At 39.8% G+C, this 18,551-nt stretch overlaps 1 protein-coding gene across 5 annotated transcripts in view; it reads left to right on the top strand.

Moving 5' to 3' along the window:
* SSH2 (slingshot protein phosphatase 2) overlaps positions 1-18,551 on the top strand; it is a 209,607-nt gene that overhangs the window by 91,614 nt on the left and 99,442 nt on the right. The window contains exon 1 of one of the 5 annotated variants that reach the window (XM_084862832.1): positions 13,555-13,997. The exons of 3 other annotated variants lie outside the window; for them this stretch is intronic. In XM_084862832.1, coding sequence (XP_084718958.1) covers positions 13,870-13,997 — 128 coding nt within the window. In that variant the 5' untranslated portion in view covers positions 13,555-13,869. Of the gene's footprint in view, positions 1-13,554; positions 13,998-18,551 lie in introns of those variants that run through there. One more of the 5 variants, XM_084862831.1, reaches the window with a different exon arrangement.

Here is an 18,551-nt window from a genome sequence, read left to right as displayed (position 1 = left end):
CACCCCTAACTGCCCTCCCCTGCCAACCTGGTCATCCCTATCTGCCCTCCTCTGCTGGCCTGGTCATCCCTAATTTCCCTCCCCTGCTGGCCAGGTTTCCCCTGTCCTCCCCTGTAGGCCTGGTTGCCCCCAACTACCCTCCTTGCAGGCCTGGTTCCCCCCAACTTTCCTCCCCTGCTGGCCTGGTTGCCCCAACTGCCCTCTTCTGCTAGCCTGGTCACCCCCAACTGCCCTCCTCTGCTGGCCTGGTCACCCCTAACTGCCCTTCCCTGCAGTCCTTGTCCCTTCCAACTATCCTCCCCTGCAGGCCTGGTCCCTCCCAAGTTCCCTCCCCTGCAGGCTTGGTACCCCTTAACTGCCCTCCCCTGCTGGCCTTCTTGTGGTGGCCATCTTTGACCACATGGGGACGACCATCTTATGTGTTGGAGTGATGGTCAATTTGTATATTACCTCTTTATTATATAGGATATATATATAATAATCTGAACACATAATAATCTGGCCACTCAGTGTATATCCTATAAAATACAATAAAAGGCTAATTTGCAAATTGTCCCCTCAGCCAGGAGTTCAACCAGCAGGCAGGCCGGCCAACTGCCCATATCCTTTCCATCTGGCCAAGCTGGCCGGACCCCACCCATGCATGAATTCATGCACAGGGCCTATTTGTTTCACTTGTGTGTGTTTATGTTTAAAATATATTTTAAAGATTTTTAAAATTGACTTTTAGAGAGAGAGAAAGGGAGAGAGAAACATCAATCAGCTGCTTTCTGCAGGCCCCCTACCAGGAATCAAACCTGCATATGTCTGACCAGGAATCCAACTGACAATCCTTCAGTACACAGGATGATGCTCAACCAACTGAGCCACACCAGCCAAGGATGTTTTAAATATATTTTAAAGAAAATAGATACTACCAAAAGATTTCCCATTATAACCCAAAAGAACTCTCAATAACCACCATCATCAAATTCCATATCACTTCAACCTTCATATTTAATTATCTCAAAAGATGATGAGTAAGCCATCTATCTAATGGGGAATTTTTACAAAATGAAATTACAGAGCATTTAATAGAACTAATATGTTGAATATTAGTATTATTTGTAGAATATATTCTTCAGAAAAGAAAGTTCAAAATGTGTTGTTTTTTTTTGTATTTTCACAAGTTGCTTAGAGATCAAAATTTCTGAAAAATAAGATTTCCCAGGTAAAAGTGAAAATTTATCCCAGAGCAGCATCTATTCTTCAAATTATGATTAAGCAGGAAATGTATATAAATTATAAGCATATAAATGTTTTCATTTATACCTGCGTAATGGCAGGGAATTGGACTATATTGTTGTTGTTTTTTCTATCTTTATTATAATATATTTCTATGGATAAAAATTCAGTTCTGTTTTAGCTTTCCTAGCTAGTTAGTGTTGATTTTCTTTTTATATATTCAAAGGGGTCAGGAAGAGAAGTGTGGACAACCAGCAGTGTAATAGAAGGAAAGACCAATGAACTAAGAGCAAGAAGACCTGATTTTAGTTTTGTCTCACCTCTTACTATGCTAAACTTCAGTTTCTTCATTTGTAAAATGAGGACATCTGCCCATCTATCCATAGGATTGTTAAAAAAGCAAATAAAGTAGTTTATAGGGAGCACCAAATATGTAAAGACATAAAATGATGGTACTTTCATTAGTATTTGTCTAAATTCTTTCCCATTTTATTTTACAAACTCAGCCTGATTTCTCTCTCTGCTATGACTGACACCCTTTATATCATATAGAATTAAGATAATTTACTGAGGAAAAACAAGGAGAGAAATTGGCAGGCTTTAGTTACCAATAAAGTTTTTGTTTAGTACAAATCTAATGTTAGAAAAGCAGTTTCCCATTTCTGGGTCAATAGGTCAAATCTGATTCAACCTAAAGTCACAGCCACTGGGTGCCATTTAGAAAATCCTGTTTAAAGGCACTGATCACCTTGTTTTGTCCATTCAATGAATATTTATTAACAAAAACTCACATACTTGCTTCTCTGACTCACTACGATTCCTGAAGTAGATATAATGTATTAATAAACACAACTAGCAGACTATTCTGCTGTTAATTATTCACTGGGAATTTCCCCAAGCTAAGCAGCCATTTGGCAAGAGAAGAAAGAACCTGTTATCAATGACGTAACCCAGCCCTAAAACAGCTGTTCTGCTGAAACACCAAACAAAAGTTGAGGAAATTTAGAAGCTGTTTAAAACACATCATTGGTTATGAGCCACCTTTGCTTACAACAATCCTTAGTGTTCCGTGTATAAACTCTCACCTCATCTTCTAACAGAACTCTCAGCTTCCCTTTTACAGTACATCCAACACTACTGTTACACAGTATTTGACATCTATGCTTGCCAGTTACAACTGAGAGAGGGCAGGGACAATCTCTATTATTATTATATCCTTGAATTCTTGCACATAGAAGGTACTCAGTAACTTTCCATAGAAGGAATGAATAAAGAACCATGATTTTCATCTATTTTTAGGCATTGGGGAAGGATCTTTAGCTTCTTTATATCCATTCCCTCAACTCTGTAATATAAACAATATTTTATAATTTTTCATAAGAATGTGAAATATGAAGGTTAAGTGCCTATAATATAGTAATAGGCACTCAACAAGCAGTAACTATTATTAGTATTTTTACTATTACTCCTTTTTATCCATATAAACTAAATTCTTCTCAAATTAGGGTTGTAATTTTATGTCCATAATAAACAAACAAATCTTTACAGTACATATTTCAGAAACTTTCAAAACCACTACAGCCTAGTTCTTCATTTAACAAAAAGCAGTCGACATTAACTTTAAATTCCTTTTTAAATAAGCTAACATATGCTGGGCATGCCAATTTGGTTTTTTGCTTGTTTGTTTGTTTGTTTGTTTTGCTTTGCTTTGCTTATCTATCCTTTTTAAGAGCTGGAATGTGAAATTAATGAAATCACTTTTAATATGCAACTGAGTTAAATGTTGATTGTCTTAGGTAGGTTGGAGTGTGAATTCTACAGAATACCAAGTGACTTTTTTAAGTCCTTTGTTGATTTCCATTCACTCTTCAACCTATGATATCTGACTTTTGTTACCTCCACCACTCAAACTGTTGCTCTTATTAAAATTGCCAGTGAATATTTTTGGTCACCATCTTAAATGATACTAATGACCATTCCTTTCTGCAGTTCTCACCTCCTTTGGCTTTCTTATCATCATTCTTTGCTGGTTCTTCTTATACGCTCTACCCATAGCCGCCCAGTTGGTTTTACTAGCAATTCTTCCCCTGTCCACTTCTTAAAGGCTAATTTCTCCCAGGAAACCATCATTGCTTCTCTTTTACTTTATAGTATAGAGGGAAATTTTCTACTTTTTTTGGGGGGCGGGGGGGGGTAGGATGTGGAGTCATAAAATGTCACTAAAACAAAAAAAAGATTTCTGGACCATTGTTCTTAGTTATGTAGAAAGAACACTGGTACTAGAATTAGAAGACCTGTGTTTGTATTGATTGCATGACCTTTAAAAGTGCATTCATTCTCTTTTTTGTCTGACTTATTTCACTTAGCTTAATACCCTCTAGGTCCATCCATGTTGTTGCAAATGGTAAGATTCCATCCTTTTTTTTTTTTTTTTTTAATTTATTGATTTTTTACAGAGAGGAAGGGAGAGGGATAGAGAGCTAGAAACATCAATGAGGGAGAATCATCGACCAGCTGCCTCCTGCACACCCCCCACCAGGGATGTGCCTGCAACCAATGTACATACCCTTGACCGGAATCAAACCCGGGACCTTTCAGTCCGCAGGCTGACGCTCTATTCACTGAGCCAAACCGGTCTTGGCGATTCCATCCTTTTTATGGGTATTATTTCATTGTATAAATTTACCCACTCATCTGTGGATGGATACTTAGGTTGCTTCTGAATCTTGGCTCTTGTAAATAATGCTGCAAAGAGCCGAAACCGGTTTGGCTCAGTGAATAGAGCGTCGGCCTGCGGACTGAAGGGTTCTGGATTCGATTCCGGTTGAGGGCATGTACCTTGGTTGCGGGCAAGAGGCAGCTGGTTGATTTTTCTCTCTCATTGATGTTTCTAACTCTCTGTAAAAAATTGATAAAATATATTTTTTTAAAATAATAATGCTGCAAAGAACATAGGAGAGAATATGTCTTTTTGCATTAGAATTTTGGATTTGTTTGGATAAATACTAGAAGTGGAATCATATGGTAGTTCTATTTTTAATATTTTTAGAACCTCCATACTGTTTTCCATAGTGGCAGCTCCAGTTGGTGTGGCTCACTTGGTTGGAGTAATGTCCATGCACTGAAGGGCCGTGGGTTTAATTCCTAGCAAGGGCACATACCCATGCTGCAGGTTTGATCCCCGGTTGGGAAGTGTATGGGAGGCAACCGATGGATGTTTCTCTCTCTTTCCTTTCTTCTTCTCTCTCTAAAACCAATCTTTTAAACATTTTAAAGGCCGGGGAATTAAGATGTACAAATTGCCAGATATAAAAACAGCCATGGGGATATAAAGTATAGCATAGGGAATAAAGTCAATAATATATATAATAAAAACCTAAGCGACCATTACAGTGGAATGACTAGAACGACTGGTTGCTATGAAGTGCACTAACCACCAGGGGCAGACCCTCAACACAGTAGCTGACCCCTGGTGGTCAGTGTGCTCCCACAGGGGGAGCGCTGCTCAGCCAGAAGCCGAGCTCATGGCTGGCAAGTGCAGTGGTGGTTGCGGGAGCCTCTACCATCTCCCCCGCAGTGCTAAGGAGCAGCAAGCTGAATGGTTAGGAGTGAGGAGTCCCGGACTGCGAGAGGGATGTCTGCCTGCCAACTTAGGCCTGCTCCCCATGAGAGAGAACAGGCCGGGTTTAGGGGGACACTCCCCCCCTTGCTCAGTGCATGAATTTCATGCACCAGGCCTCTAGTATTATAATAACTGTATGGTGTCAAATAGGTATTGGTCTTGTTGAGCTGATCACTTTGTAGGTTATGTGGATGTCTAATCACTGTGTTGTACACTTGAAACTAGCATGGTATTGTGTGTAAACTATAATTGAAATTATTTTTTTATTTTTAAAGTACATTCATTCTTTGAGACTCACTCTTAAAAAAAACTAAATGTGTATTGTGAGGCATAAATAATATATACATCTGAAAATACCTCAAATTTGTAGGCAAAGTACTATTGCATACTATTATATCACAGTGGTACTTTATCAATAGTGAATGTCCTTTTAGTTCTTCTCATGTCAGCTTGTAGCAGAACATTTTTCTAAGATAATGGAATTCAGGAGTTTTGTGAGAGGGAATAGAAAAGTATTTAAAAAAAATTTTTTTTAATATATTTTATTGATTTTTTACAGAGAGGAAGAGAGAGGGATAGAGAGTTAGAAACGTCGATGAGAGAGAATCATCTGCCTCTTGCACACCTCCTACTGGGGATGTGCCCGCAACTAAGGTACATGCCCTTGACTGGAATCGAACGCTCTATCCACTGAGCCAAACCAGTTTCGGCCTTTTAAAAATTTTAATGTATTTCTTTTCTAATTATTTAATGTACTCATTTTATTAGGAATGCTTATCAACCATAAATAGTTTTCCAGTTTTGGGCTTAAATCATGGTGAGAAGGGGAATTATAAACAAACCATTTTATGAACTCTCTAGAAAAGGATGGAAAAGTCAAAGCTGAAATAATTGCTTTAGAGGAAGTAACTATGTAAGAATAAATCTTAGAGGAACTGATCTTTTCTCTTTTTATCTGTTAGACATCATAAAGCAAGAGCTTAAACAGTAATTAGACTATCAAGCCTAATTATTATCTTCTGTAAGCATACTAGGCCCTTAAATTTCTGAAACCAATTGATATCCCTACTGAGATTTTTAGACAAAATATGAACTAGAGGTTTTTGCTTTGGGTTTTAACCCCCAAAGTTTTATTATAAAAGAAGTAAACATGCAGGTAAGTTAAGGATTGTACAGTACACATCCCTCTTGGGTTTACAGTTAACATTTTGCTTACTGTATTGGCTTTATCAGATATCTACTCATTTATCCATCCCTGGGCTAGTTTTTAAGCAGGAAAAAATGTTTTATTTAATCTTTTTTCATATATCTCATTTAGCAATCTTAAGAAATAAAAAAAAGTTCAATGCTTTACAAGCTATAATTTTAACATTTTTAATAAATTTAACATTAAATAAAAATATACCATATATAATATAAAAAATATGAATGGAAAGATAATTGTCAAATTCAGGAGAATAATTATATGTACAGAGGGTGGGAAAGGGCTCATAGAGAAGTTCACAGTGGACTTCAACTCTAATGTGTGTGTCTTTATTGATTTTAGGGAGAGGAAGAAAGAAAGAGAGAGAGAGAAATATCCATTTGTTCCAATTATTTATGCATTCATTGGTTGATTCTTGTATGTGCCCTGACCAGGGATTGAATTCACAACCTTGGCATATCAGGACAACACTCTAACTAACTGAGCTATCTGGCCAGGGCTTTCAGTTGTAATTTTTTATTAAATTCTGAAGAGTAAAACATTAGTACATAATTTTGCATCTATTGAATTATTTGGCTGTTTGTTATCCTGTCTATTCTTTGCTATATGTTTGAAATATTCCACAATTGAAAATTAAAAGAAATATTTACTACTTAGTTGTCTTTTCCCCTGGCAAAGTGCTTTTCACTTCACTTAAGATCCTTTGTTCAGTCAGCCTTCCAACTGAGGTGGATTGAATAGAATCTGACAGCACCTTATCTTTTCTCAGTAATTTTGATGTACTAACTAAAAGAATGATACAGAGTGCAACCTTTCTACCAAGGATTGAGGAGTATAACTTTTGCTTACTTCTTGGTTTTGCCTAACTCAGAGAGAGACAGAGAAAAAAAAACCACTTCCTGTATTATACTTAAATTCCTTGAAGCTATTTTACATGGTTGTAGAAAAAGTGCATAATTGTTTTAAGTATGTAATTTTCCATGTTCGCCTGATTTCAGAGAATAAAGACATGGAAAGTGAAATATGGCCAGGGAAGCTGATACATGAAAACTTGGAGAGATAATGATGCTGCTCAGCCAGAGCCTGGAAACTTGACCAGTCTAAACAAACTACATGGTACTAAATTGCTTGTGAAAGAGCTGAATCAATCCTGCTGTGATTTGAACTTTTGGCTCCTGAAAGTCTAGGGCAAGCTTGAAAATAAAAATAAAGCCCTTGCCTACAGGGTTGTGTTCCAGGCCCTTTACTGGATTCTCTGTATGAAGGAGACATCTACCCAAAAAGCAAGAGGCAGCAGGAGAAATCTGAGGCCATGAAAAAGAATCTTAGGGGTTTCTCCCTATTCCAGGTGTGGGGTGAGCTTGCAGGGGGAGAGAACTTCCATCATTAATTAATGTGTTGATTCCTTCAGGAAATATTTACCTAAAGCCCAAAGAAAAAATATAGTGGGGTGTGATATAAAGTATCAACCAACCAGAGTATATTTAGTGCTTATGACTTGCCAAGTATTTACATGCCTCCTTCATGAAGTAAGATGCTATGTAAAAAACAAAAGTCTAGGAAAACAAAAAAAAAATCTATATAAAAGCCTAAGAGACCGAATGACTGGTTGACTGGTCACTATGACATGCACTGACCACCAGGGGGCAGACACTCAACACAGGAGCTGCCCCCTGGTGGTCAGTGCGCTCCCACAGCGGGAGTGCCACTAAGCTGATCAATGGGCACCAGATTCTGCCCAGCTCATGGCTGGCGAGCGCAGCTGTGGTGGCAGGACCCTCTCCTGCCCCCAGCAGCGCTACTGAGCAGAGCAGTGGGCTGGGATGAGTGGGAGCAGGCAGAGCCCCACCGGGCTAGAGTTCTCCCCTGGCCGCCTGTGCTTTGTGCACTACTATTGGGATCCGGCCAAAACCGGCGGTCTGACATCCCCCCAGGGGTCCCAGATTGCGAGAGGGCACAGGCCAGGCCAAGGGACCCCACAAATCCATGCACTGGGCCTCTAGTCTATAGATATAAGTGCTTTAAAAAGTATTTGTAGTGGATATTAGTTTGAAATGCAGAGTTCTGAGGTGTCTGCTAGCAACAGCCAAAACATCGTCTTACTGCAGTATTTAATATTGTGTTAGGTCCCTGTTATTGCCAGGGTCTGCTAGACATAGCTAGATGAAATAGAGGGGAAACAAACAGGTGTAGTGAGGTGGCATTTTTAAGATTTCCAGGAGTTCTTCCTTTTGGCAGTAGACCTTTCCAGACTTACCCTGTTCTGTAATGAACCTCCATCATCATAGAGACAGTATAAGAAAACAGGTTGTGGAGCCAGAATTACGGGCTGGGTTTAAAATAGTGCTGTATAACCTTAATCAAGTTACTTAACCTCTCTGAGCTTTATAAAGATAATAATAGAATCATAAGGTTGTGAGAATTAATGTAAACTCTTAATGAAGTATATAAAAGATGGGGTGTACTGGGGCTCATGTGTATTTCTTAAAGGGCAGCTATTATATTAATGTATGCATATGAAAAGAAAATTTCTGGAAATATTAACAATTATCCCTGTGAGTAGGATGATGGAAAGAAGAGTGACTTTTATTTTACCTTTCTGAATACTGGGGAGGGGGCGGGGGGGGGCGGGAGGGATGGGGAGTAATCATTTCCCATGTGTTGTTATGTTACTTATACTTTAAAAAAAAATTGGTTTAAAAAAGTTTAGAGTGGGGATTAAATGGTTAAATGTTTTATAAGGTGTGTTGGATGTGAAAAGTGATCTATAAATGCCTATTATTTTTACTAAACAATAGAGCATACGGCTTTTGTAACCTGAAGAAAGCAGCATTTCAGCATCTCTTCCTACTGGAGCATATGGTGGTTAAGACCATGTGGGATGGATGAATGCCTTAGAGACGCTTCTCATGGGGTTGATATGCAATCTTTTTAGTATTCCCCATTGCTCTTATGGTGGAAAGTTCCATGGAAGGGAGTGGAAGGGCTCAGTGACATTGTTCCATCCAGTGTTTAAAACTATTGTCAGGTATTCTTTTAAATAAAACGATTAGCCACATGGAGATTGCAAAACATGATTGCTTCTAAGAGCCTTTGTTTACAGAGTTTGGTTTATTGTATTGTATGAAGAGTGCCTTTGACTAAGCGTAGTGAGATACCTCTTAGTGCTGTCTGGACAAGTTTAAAAATTAGGGGTGTTATCTTGAGAGTTTTATCCTAGTGTTTTACAGACTAACAGGAGATAGAATGTTTTGCTACTCCAGGTAACAGGCTTTTTGTTTTGTAATTCTTTAAAGTATTTTTTTTCCCTTTTGACACTCAGGGGATTAATTTACTATTTATTTCTCTAGCCACACCCTTAGAAAAAAAATACAAATAAATCGTCCTGGCGGGTTTGGCTCTGTGGTTAGAGTGTTGGTCTGTAGTCTGAAGGGTTGTGGGTGCTACTTCTGGTCAAGGACACCTACTCCTCGGTTGCAGGTTCTATCTCTGGCCCTGGTCAGGGTGTAAGCAGGAGGCAACCAATCAATGTCTCAACTTTCACATCAATCTCTCTCTCTCACTCTCTCTCTCGCGCGCTCTCTCTCTCTCTCTCTCTCTCTCTCTCTCTCTCTCTCTCTCGGAGGCTCGGAGGCTTCTCTCTCTCTCTCTCTCTCTCTCTCTCTCTCTCTCTCTCTCTCTCTCTCTCTCTCTCTCTTCTCTCTCCGAGGCTCCCTCCCTTCTCTACTCTCTCTAAAAAACATATCCTCACTCATCAGGTGAGGATTAAAATTTAAAAAAAAAAAAAGCCCAGTCAGCATGGCTCAGTGGTTGAGCATCGACCTATGAACCAGAAGTTCAAGGTTCAATTCCCCATCAGGGCACATGCCTGGGTTGCGGGCTCGATCCCCAGTGTGGGGTGTGCAGGAGGCAGAAAATCAATGATTCTCTCATTGTTGTTTCTATCTCTCTCTCCCTCTCCTTTACTCTCTGAAATCAATAAAAAGATATAGTTTTAAAAAATAGATCTAATAATTGGTATAATAATTTTTTCTTATAACTAGGTATGTGCATTTTTTAAGCCTAACCCAAGGATATTTTTTGTTTGCTTGCTTGCTTGTTTTGTTTTAAAGATTTTTAGAGAGAGAGGAAGGAAGGGAGAGAGAGAAAAATTGATATGAGAGAAATATACATCGGTTGCCTCTTGAACACACCCCAACTAGGGATCAAACCGCCAACCTGGGTATGTGCTGTGACTGGGAATTGAAACCACAACCCTTTGATGCACCAGATAGCCAAGGCTTACATGGGTGTCCTCCCATGCATGGAAGGGTTGCTGGCTCCATTCCAGTGTGGGCTCAATCCCCGGTGGGCGGAGAGGGTAGTGTAAGAGGCAGCCAATGAATATTTCGTTTTCTCATCAATGTCTCTCTCTCTCTCTCTCTCTCTCTCTCTCTCTCTCTCTCTCTCTCTCTTTCTCTCTCTCTCTCTCTCTCTCTCTCTCTCTCAAAAATCAATTTTTAAAATATTTAAAAATATTTTTAATGGTTTAAATGTAATTCTATAAAAATCTACTTGGTCATAGCTAATGCTGTCAAGTGCCAAATTAACACTTTAGAATATTCATATGTCTGAGCCTTGAATTGGTCAGCAAATGATATGACAAAATTAGTTTCAAATCTAGCAACATTGTAAAGAAATGCAGCAATTTTCTTCAGGAAACTTTGTGCAAATTTTTTTAGAGAAAGCTCCTTCTGACTTCTGGGGAGTAGAAAACTAGCTTTGTGTATTTCATGCTGCTCAATCTGATTTGGAATCATTTTTGAAGTCCTAGATGCTTGGGTACAGAGAGCTTGCTCCCTAGAGCCTTGTTTCCTGACAGTGGAGAGTAAAGAATCAAATTGAGTTGAAACTAAATTGATTGACATTTTGACATTGTAAAGAGTGTGAAAATAAAGGAAATTTTTTCAACTTTTTAAAACAGGCAATAGTAGAAAAAGCTGTTTCCTTAAAGGTATCTCAGTTTGCAAAGATGATTTAATTATTTTCTTTAAAAACTGAGAGGCATATTCTAGCACTTTCCCAATTTCTTATATTACAGTTCAAAGCAAGAATTTAACTTGAAAAGCTTTTGAAAAAGCCTGGATGAGGGTGTTAAAATAGTCTCTTTAGCTGAGCAGGCACTGACAGGGGTCTTTTGAGAGAAAACAAAGGACTATGCACTTCTGGGATGTCACTATAGGAATCTATTTATAAAAGGCAAGTATACATATTTATGAAATCTTTATCTCTACCGTTTTTTAAGTGTGAATTGAGTAAGTATGATACATTTCCTGCTGACTTTCTTTTTAATATGTTTTTATCAATTTTGCAGAGAGAGAAATAACGGGAGGAGCATCCATGAGAGATCTATGGTTCGATTCCATTGTGCCCTGACCAGGAGTCAATAGGGTGTCAATGCTCAACCACTGAGCAACACTGACCATGCGGGCCTACTGACTTCTTTATAAGACAGATTCAGATGATTACCATGTCATCCTCTTTCCTAAAAGACATCATTTAATGTTGACTTCAATAAAATCTCATCTCTGCTGTGTCATGAAAGGAACTGGACTCATCACCTTAACAGTGCTGTTTACTGGTAAACAGCCTGCTGCCCATTTTTTTTAATCACTGCAGGAAGTTATAATAAATTACAGCCTGGAAGAAGTCTTTAAAACTGGCAACTTTGCCAGATATTTAAAGCAATTTATTTTGGGGTGTATCAGCAGATTTTTTTTTTTTTCCTTACCCTGCATTTGAGTGCCTGCTGACACAGCCAGAACAAATTTTTCAAACATTTTCCTTCCTAGAGATGGATGAAGATAATGATGCACTGGACTCCAAGATCTAGACCTTTCACTAACTCTTCACTCACCAATTGGTTCCTTCCTATGACTGGATCTGTAGGAACCTTAGATATCTATTTCCAGTATCTATTTTCAATGTGAGTTTGCCATATTTCTAGTCCATCAGTGCCTTGGTAACAAGTTTTATGGAAGGATCAACTAACAGAAGAATAAATCTGGTTTTAGACACTGAATTTATAGTTTGGATTATTTCATTACTAGCATATTGAAAATTGCCAGACTTCCCAATAGGAAAAGAGATCTGTAAGTTTATATTTAAAAATAACATTTCTTCTTGATTTTAGCATATGTTGAGTCTTATGGTGACTTTTTCTCCCCTAATTTTAGTCTCTTTTCTCTTATAATTGGATAGTGAAATTGTTTTGTTTTTTATTATCATTAATTTTTGGCTCTGGAATCACTAAGGCAGCTTTAATGATATACATTTTAATCAAGTATCAGAAAAGCTAAACATATTGGTGCCTAAAAATATTTGTCCTGATGAGATTAAAAGGAGAAGAAATAAGGAAGCTAACTTTTATTGAGTGCCTCCATGGGGCCAGCCTCTTTTGTAAGCCACTGCATTACATGGAGGAGACAGAAGATTCTCATTTTACAAAGAGCTGGTCCGTAGTCGGGTGAAAGGCACAGCTCAGTGAGTTGTTAGGAACACGATAAAGGCTTACAGGCTTAAACTCATGAAGGCCTCACAGATTGGTGGGAAAGGCCCTAGATCAGGAGTCATAAAACTGGAGTTCCTATCAAAGTGACATCAAACAAGGTCAACTGGCTTGACTTTGAATTTTTACACATCTGTGAGTAAGAGGATATAATCTCTAGCTTGTCTTCCTTTCGAGATTGTTTGGCACAATACTAGTATATTTCCCAAGCATGGCTGCACATTGGAATCACCTGGGGAGCTTTGAAAAATGCTGACATCTAGATTCCAACCTCAAGAGATTATTACGACTTGATTGGTCTTGGGTGAAGTGATTATTGGGCGTTCTTAAATCTCCACAGGTGATTCTCGAGTGCAGCTAGGATTGTGAATCTTTGGTTTGGAGGATGGTTAGGAAAGCGTTTTGTAAATCTATTTACAAAGGTTAGCAGACTGTGGCAATAATTTTTTTCCATCATAATTTTAACTGTTTTGCTTTAAAAAAAAAAATCCAGCTAGGGTGTTAGAGACCAACCAAAGGACTTATATGCATGCATATTAGCATAGCCAATGGACACAGACACTGGGACGGTGGGGGCTTGCCCGGCCTGGGAAGGGATGAGAAAGGAGTCAATTGCGGGAAAAGGAGACATTGTAAAATTTTAGACAATAAAAATATTAAATTTAATTTTAAAAATCCAGCTAATCTCTGGATTTCCCCAGCCTTTAGCACATAGGAAGCCGTTGATAAATTGTTACATTTGTTAACGAACAGCCTTTTAAAATTTTAAAGTCATCTGAAAAATGGGGTTTGTTTGAGATTCCATGTGTAGAGCCTGTTAAAAGGAACTTTCTGTTGAAACATTCCCAAGAAATGTGAGAGCCTTTCTTGCCCACCCCCGACTCGCTTCACTACTTCACCCAAGTCGCGGCCTTTTGGGGGGACGACCCTTGTCCGCCCAAGCCCGGCTCGCGCAGCGGGATCCGGGGAGTGCCACGAACTCAGGGGCGGGGCGCAGCGGCGGGATGGACCCGGCGGGCGTGGAGGGTCGGCCCAGCCGGCGCCCCGCCCCGGACGCGGGTTGGGGCGGGCTGCTGGCTGCGCCCAGCCGCCAGGATTCCACTGCCGAGCCCCGGGGCTGCGGTGGCTGCTCCGCGCGACCCGGCGGTCCCAGTTCGGCCGCCGGGAGCCCGCGCTGTCCGCGCCTCCGGCCGGGCAGATCCCAACGCGATCGCCTCGTGCCCGAGCCGGACCGAGGCCAGGATGCGGACCTGAAAGCCTTGAGCCGGCCTCATGACCCTGAGCACGTTGACTCGCGAAAGGAAGGCGCCTCCCGCCTGCACCTGCAGCCTCAGTGGCCCCGACATGATCCCCTACTTCTCTGCCAACGCGGTCATCTCGCAAAACGCCATCAACCAGCTGTGAGTACGCCGCGCGCCCTCCTGCCCTCTGCTAACGCTGGGAAAGTTTGCGTTTTAACAGTCGCTTCCCCCAACATCCTGGGGAGCAAGCAAGCATGCAAGCGAGGGCGAAATTGCACCCTGCGTTCCTGGCGGTCCCGGGGCTTCCAGGGAAGATAGTGGGGTGGAGGAACGGGGTAATTCTTGGAGACAGAAAGCGCCCAGGAGTGGGGGTGGGTGAACGGACAGATGAATCCTTTGCGATAATTTCTGGTAAAGTTTGAGGGTATCTGCAAGTGGGGTCTTCTCAGGGAAGTTGTTTGGTGACCGATTGACAGCCGAGCCATATGGCACTCAGGAGACTGAAGGTGAAGGGCGGTGGATATCTTCTCAACAGCCAGCCGGAAATGCGAGGGCTCTCTTGCGGGTCCGGCTAGTGATCAAGCGCCCGTGTTTGTTGTTTTGGTTTTGTTTCAAATAAGTTTTCGTGTGACCATAGGTTTCTGTTGCAAGTCGTTCACACAAAGAAGGGCAGTTTATTCTTCACTCCCGCTGGTTGTAGTCTGGAATTATTTCAAAAACGGGATTTCAGTAGTTTGGCTGCTGTTGTTTTTTTGTCTTCCCCTGTAGTAGTACGTGCTCACCACCCAAGCCTGCATGCAAAGCTTCATTCACTAAAGTGCAAGATTCAGGCGCATCTTTGTGACTGTTTTTGAAGTCTCTCGAGTTTTCCTTCCTTCCTTTAAATGTGTGGTTTAGCCATTTTTGAGAACTATGGGCTGAAGCTGAATCTCACCTCGCAGTTATAAAGCGCAAAGCAAAGGAACTCCATCTATTCAAGTCGCATCCTCAGACCAGTGGAGTGGGCTAGTGTTACTTTAGATGCAGGCGTTTGGTCTTAGCAGTGTATTTGCACTCACTCTGGAGTGACTGCAGGAAAGTCACCTACTGAGGGGTCCCGACTCCTGAACTTAAGTAAGGATTGTGTCTTCCTCCAGGTCACCCTTGAGGGACTTCTTAATTGAATGTCCAACAACAGAAACTTTCCATTATTTCTTATTAAAGGTCCCAACAATGGCATGTAAAGTGATTTGTAAATAATCTTACATTTATTTTATTATTTTAATTAATGGTTTGTCCTTCTACCAAATCAAATTAAACTCATTTGAGTTTCAGCTTTTCCCCTTTGTGTAGATTCATGGTGGAGCTCCTAAAAAATAGCCCCCACCAAAAACAACAACACAGTTCTTTTACTGCTCTATACTGTAAACTCCACAGAATTAAATCAATTGTTTACTTGTGTTTTCCTTTAAAAAAAAAAAAAAAGGATATGTATGGAATAACAAAGAAGAAAGGGAGTAAATAATCTGAAACTGAACAACCAATCTCAATAGTATCAATAATATTTCAAAAATGAAAAAGGTAGTGGGAGCAACTCACATGTCCATCAATGGATGAACGGATAAACAAAATATGATTATAATACAAGTATCTCTTACTTAGCCTTTAAAAGGAAGGAAATTCTGGCAAATGCTATAGCATGGATAAACTTTAAAGACATGATTCCAAGTGAAGGGGAAAAAAAGCCATAACAAAGGGAAAATGCCGTATGATTCCACATGTATGAGGTACCTGGAATAGTCTAGTTGCCAGGGCTTCGGGAGGAGGAATGGAGGAAGGTTTGTGTTAAATAGGTACAAAGTTTCATTTGAGGAAGAAGAAAAAGTTTTGGGGATGATTGCATAACAATGCGAATTATTAAATGCTGCTGAACTATACACTTAAAAATGGTTAAAAGGCAAATGTTGTTATGTATGTGCAACTAGTTTTAATGAAGATCAAACAGGCCACACTCTCTCTAGAGCAGGGGTGGGCCATACAAGATCTTAGAAATCAGTTTGTCTAGCCCTGCCAGGCTAAGGGTGCGTTAGTTCAATGTCTGGCCGAATGTAGGAGCTGATTTTTAAGCAGAGCATGCCGGTGTCTTCTTGTCTCCCCTCCCGGCGCACACCGTTGCTTTCTCCAAGCTCTCAGGGCCCTTCTTTGCCTCTGTGACTTGTTCCTGAGCCCACGCAGACCAGCTGGCACGTTTCTTCCACAGCTCACTTCTACCTCTGTGACTTTCTGAGTAAACTTCTGTTTGTGTTTGAGTCTTGGCTGTGGATTCTTTCTTAGCCAGAACTCAAGTACCAAGATTGCTGAACAAAGGTCTGTCAGCTGGTGCCCTTTTGCCACTAACACATCCAGGCTCCACTCACCTCCACCTTGTTGTGTGCCCTGGAAGCCTTACCGACTGCATTGCCTGGACATGCTGTTAGCTGCCTTTCACCTGTATTCACCCCGTGGGAAGTAAGAAAGAAAAAGAAAAAAGATTAATCAAAATTTAAAAATCAGAGCTTATAAGCTTTTAGCAGGGGCAGGAGGTAGGAGGAGTTTTTAATCTTGCTTCCTAGTGTAATCAAATTACGTCCAGATTTCTTTGGGTAATTCAACTGGTGTGAGCATTTCTTTGTGGTACCAGATATATAAATAGCAAAGACTAGTGGGAGCAACTAAAAAATTAAGATTTAGAGTTCTTAGAGAAGACTGACTCAAAAAGTTTTAAGTGTATATGTGGGGAAAGGGGTACTTGGACCCATGAATACTATTAGCCCAGTGGTTCTCTTTTCATTTCTGAGGACCCCTCATAAGAGATTTTTTTCCTTCTCTCGTTTGCTACTCAGATTTGCTGTGGGTTTAGAAGCCATGTAACAAATCCCATGAGAATTGTGTCAGAGTAAAAAGGTCAGAATGAGATCCTAAAGACTCTGCTATGGAGAAAGCTCATGACCTTTAGAATATAGCCTTTGAATACTTACTTTGGTGATTTCACAAGCTCTTTCTAGTTCCTTGACTTTTAACTGTTAGGTACCGTATAGTTGAAAATAGAGAATAATTGAGGTTTTACTGTATCTTATTGGGAATTACTTTATCATTATTAGATTAAGATGTCTCCTTGCCATTGTATAAAACTCACCAAATATGTGTAATTTTTTATGTATTATTGAAGATATTAAGTGATTGGATTCACTTCAAAAACAAAGTATAGTTACTATCATGAGTGTTAGTTCTACTAGAAAAAAAAAATGTGAGCAACCCAGAGCATCTAATCAGACTCAAAAGTCTTGAATCACACCCTCAAATGATCGTGAAAAGTTTCATTTCCTTTAAGAGTCTATACATACTTTTTAATAAAAACAGAATTCTGAATTTTTGAAAAATATAGAAGCCTATGTTATTTTTAGAGAGCCAACAACAATTCCTTAGAAGTGATCATTAAACAAGAGGCCAAGACTTTTGTAGTGTTGTTATATGCTAAACAAATAGCTGATCAAAAGATAGGTAGCTATTTTTGTGTCCTAAAAAGTTCAGGGAAGGATCAAGAATTATTAGGTAAAATGCTGGCAAAACCTAACATTGAAAGTGTTCCCATTATGAAAAACCTGTTCAAAAGTGTTGAGACTTGCCCTAGCCGGTTTGACTCAGTGGATAGAGTGGCAGCCTGAGGACTGAAAGGTCCTGGGTTCGATTCCTGTCAAGGGCACATGCTGTAGGAGGCAGCTGATCAATGATTCTCTCTCACCATTGATATTTCTATCTTTCTCTCTGAAATCAATAAAAATATATTTTTTTTAAAAAGTGTTGAAACTTAAGTGATTAAAACATTGCTTGATTTTTTTTAACGAGGTTAGCTTGAGCTTTTTGTCCTTGACCTAAAATGTTTATTTTCTTATTTTAAATATGAGTTTAACTTCCTGTCTTGAAGTTTGACCTCAAACTCAGCAAAAGAGGAATATATTGAGATGATTATCCAAAAATATATCTGTTAATGAAATTGAAAGATGAGAACAGTTTTATTTTTGTTAAATTTGTAATGGTACTAGTGCTCTATAGTTATCCAAGTGGATTCAGTTTTGCTCTATATTTGTCCAAGTGATTTCACATGTGCTCATCTTCGAATTTAAACTTGCATCTGAATCACCTAGTTGACTTATGAAAACATAAATCCCTGCCTCACACTCCTAGAGTTTCTGATTCTCTAGGTCTGGGGTAAAGCTGGAAAAGATGCTGCTAATGATGATGGTCCAGAGACCACATTTTAAAAGTATTCCTCTGAGGCATATTGGACAAGATGCCATCACATTTTACAGAGTAAAAAACTAAAAAATATTAAAATAGTCAAGTTAATATTTTGATGGTTGTTATTTGCACAAGGGTTACATGATTTATTGTTGTTGGTAGAACTAAACTAGAACCAGCATTTCCTGTCTCCCAATTTAGAGCTCTTATGGTTGGTCTGCACTTGAAGTTCTGATACATATATTTTTATATTCATACTAGAGGCCCAGTGCACAGATTCATGCACCAGTGGGGTCCCTCTGCCTGGCCTGCAAAGATCAAGCCAAAACTGGCTCTCCAACATCCCCCGAGGGGTCCTGGATTTCGAGAGGGCACAGGTCAGGCCAAGGGACCCCACCTGTGCACAAATCCATGCACCAGGCCTCTTGTATGCATATAAGATCTTTGATTAATCTC

The sequence above is a fragment of the Pipistrellus hanaki genome (assembly GCF_964339955.1).
Source record: "Pipistrellus hanaki genome assembly, chromosome: 16".
Taxonomy (NCBI): domain Eukaryota; kingdom Metazoa; phylum Chordata; class Mammalia; order Chiroptera; family Vespertilionidae; genus Pipistrellus; species Pipistrellus hanaki.
This window is presented reverse-complemented; position numbering and strand designations above follow the sequence as displayed.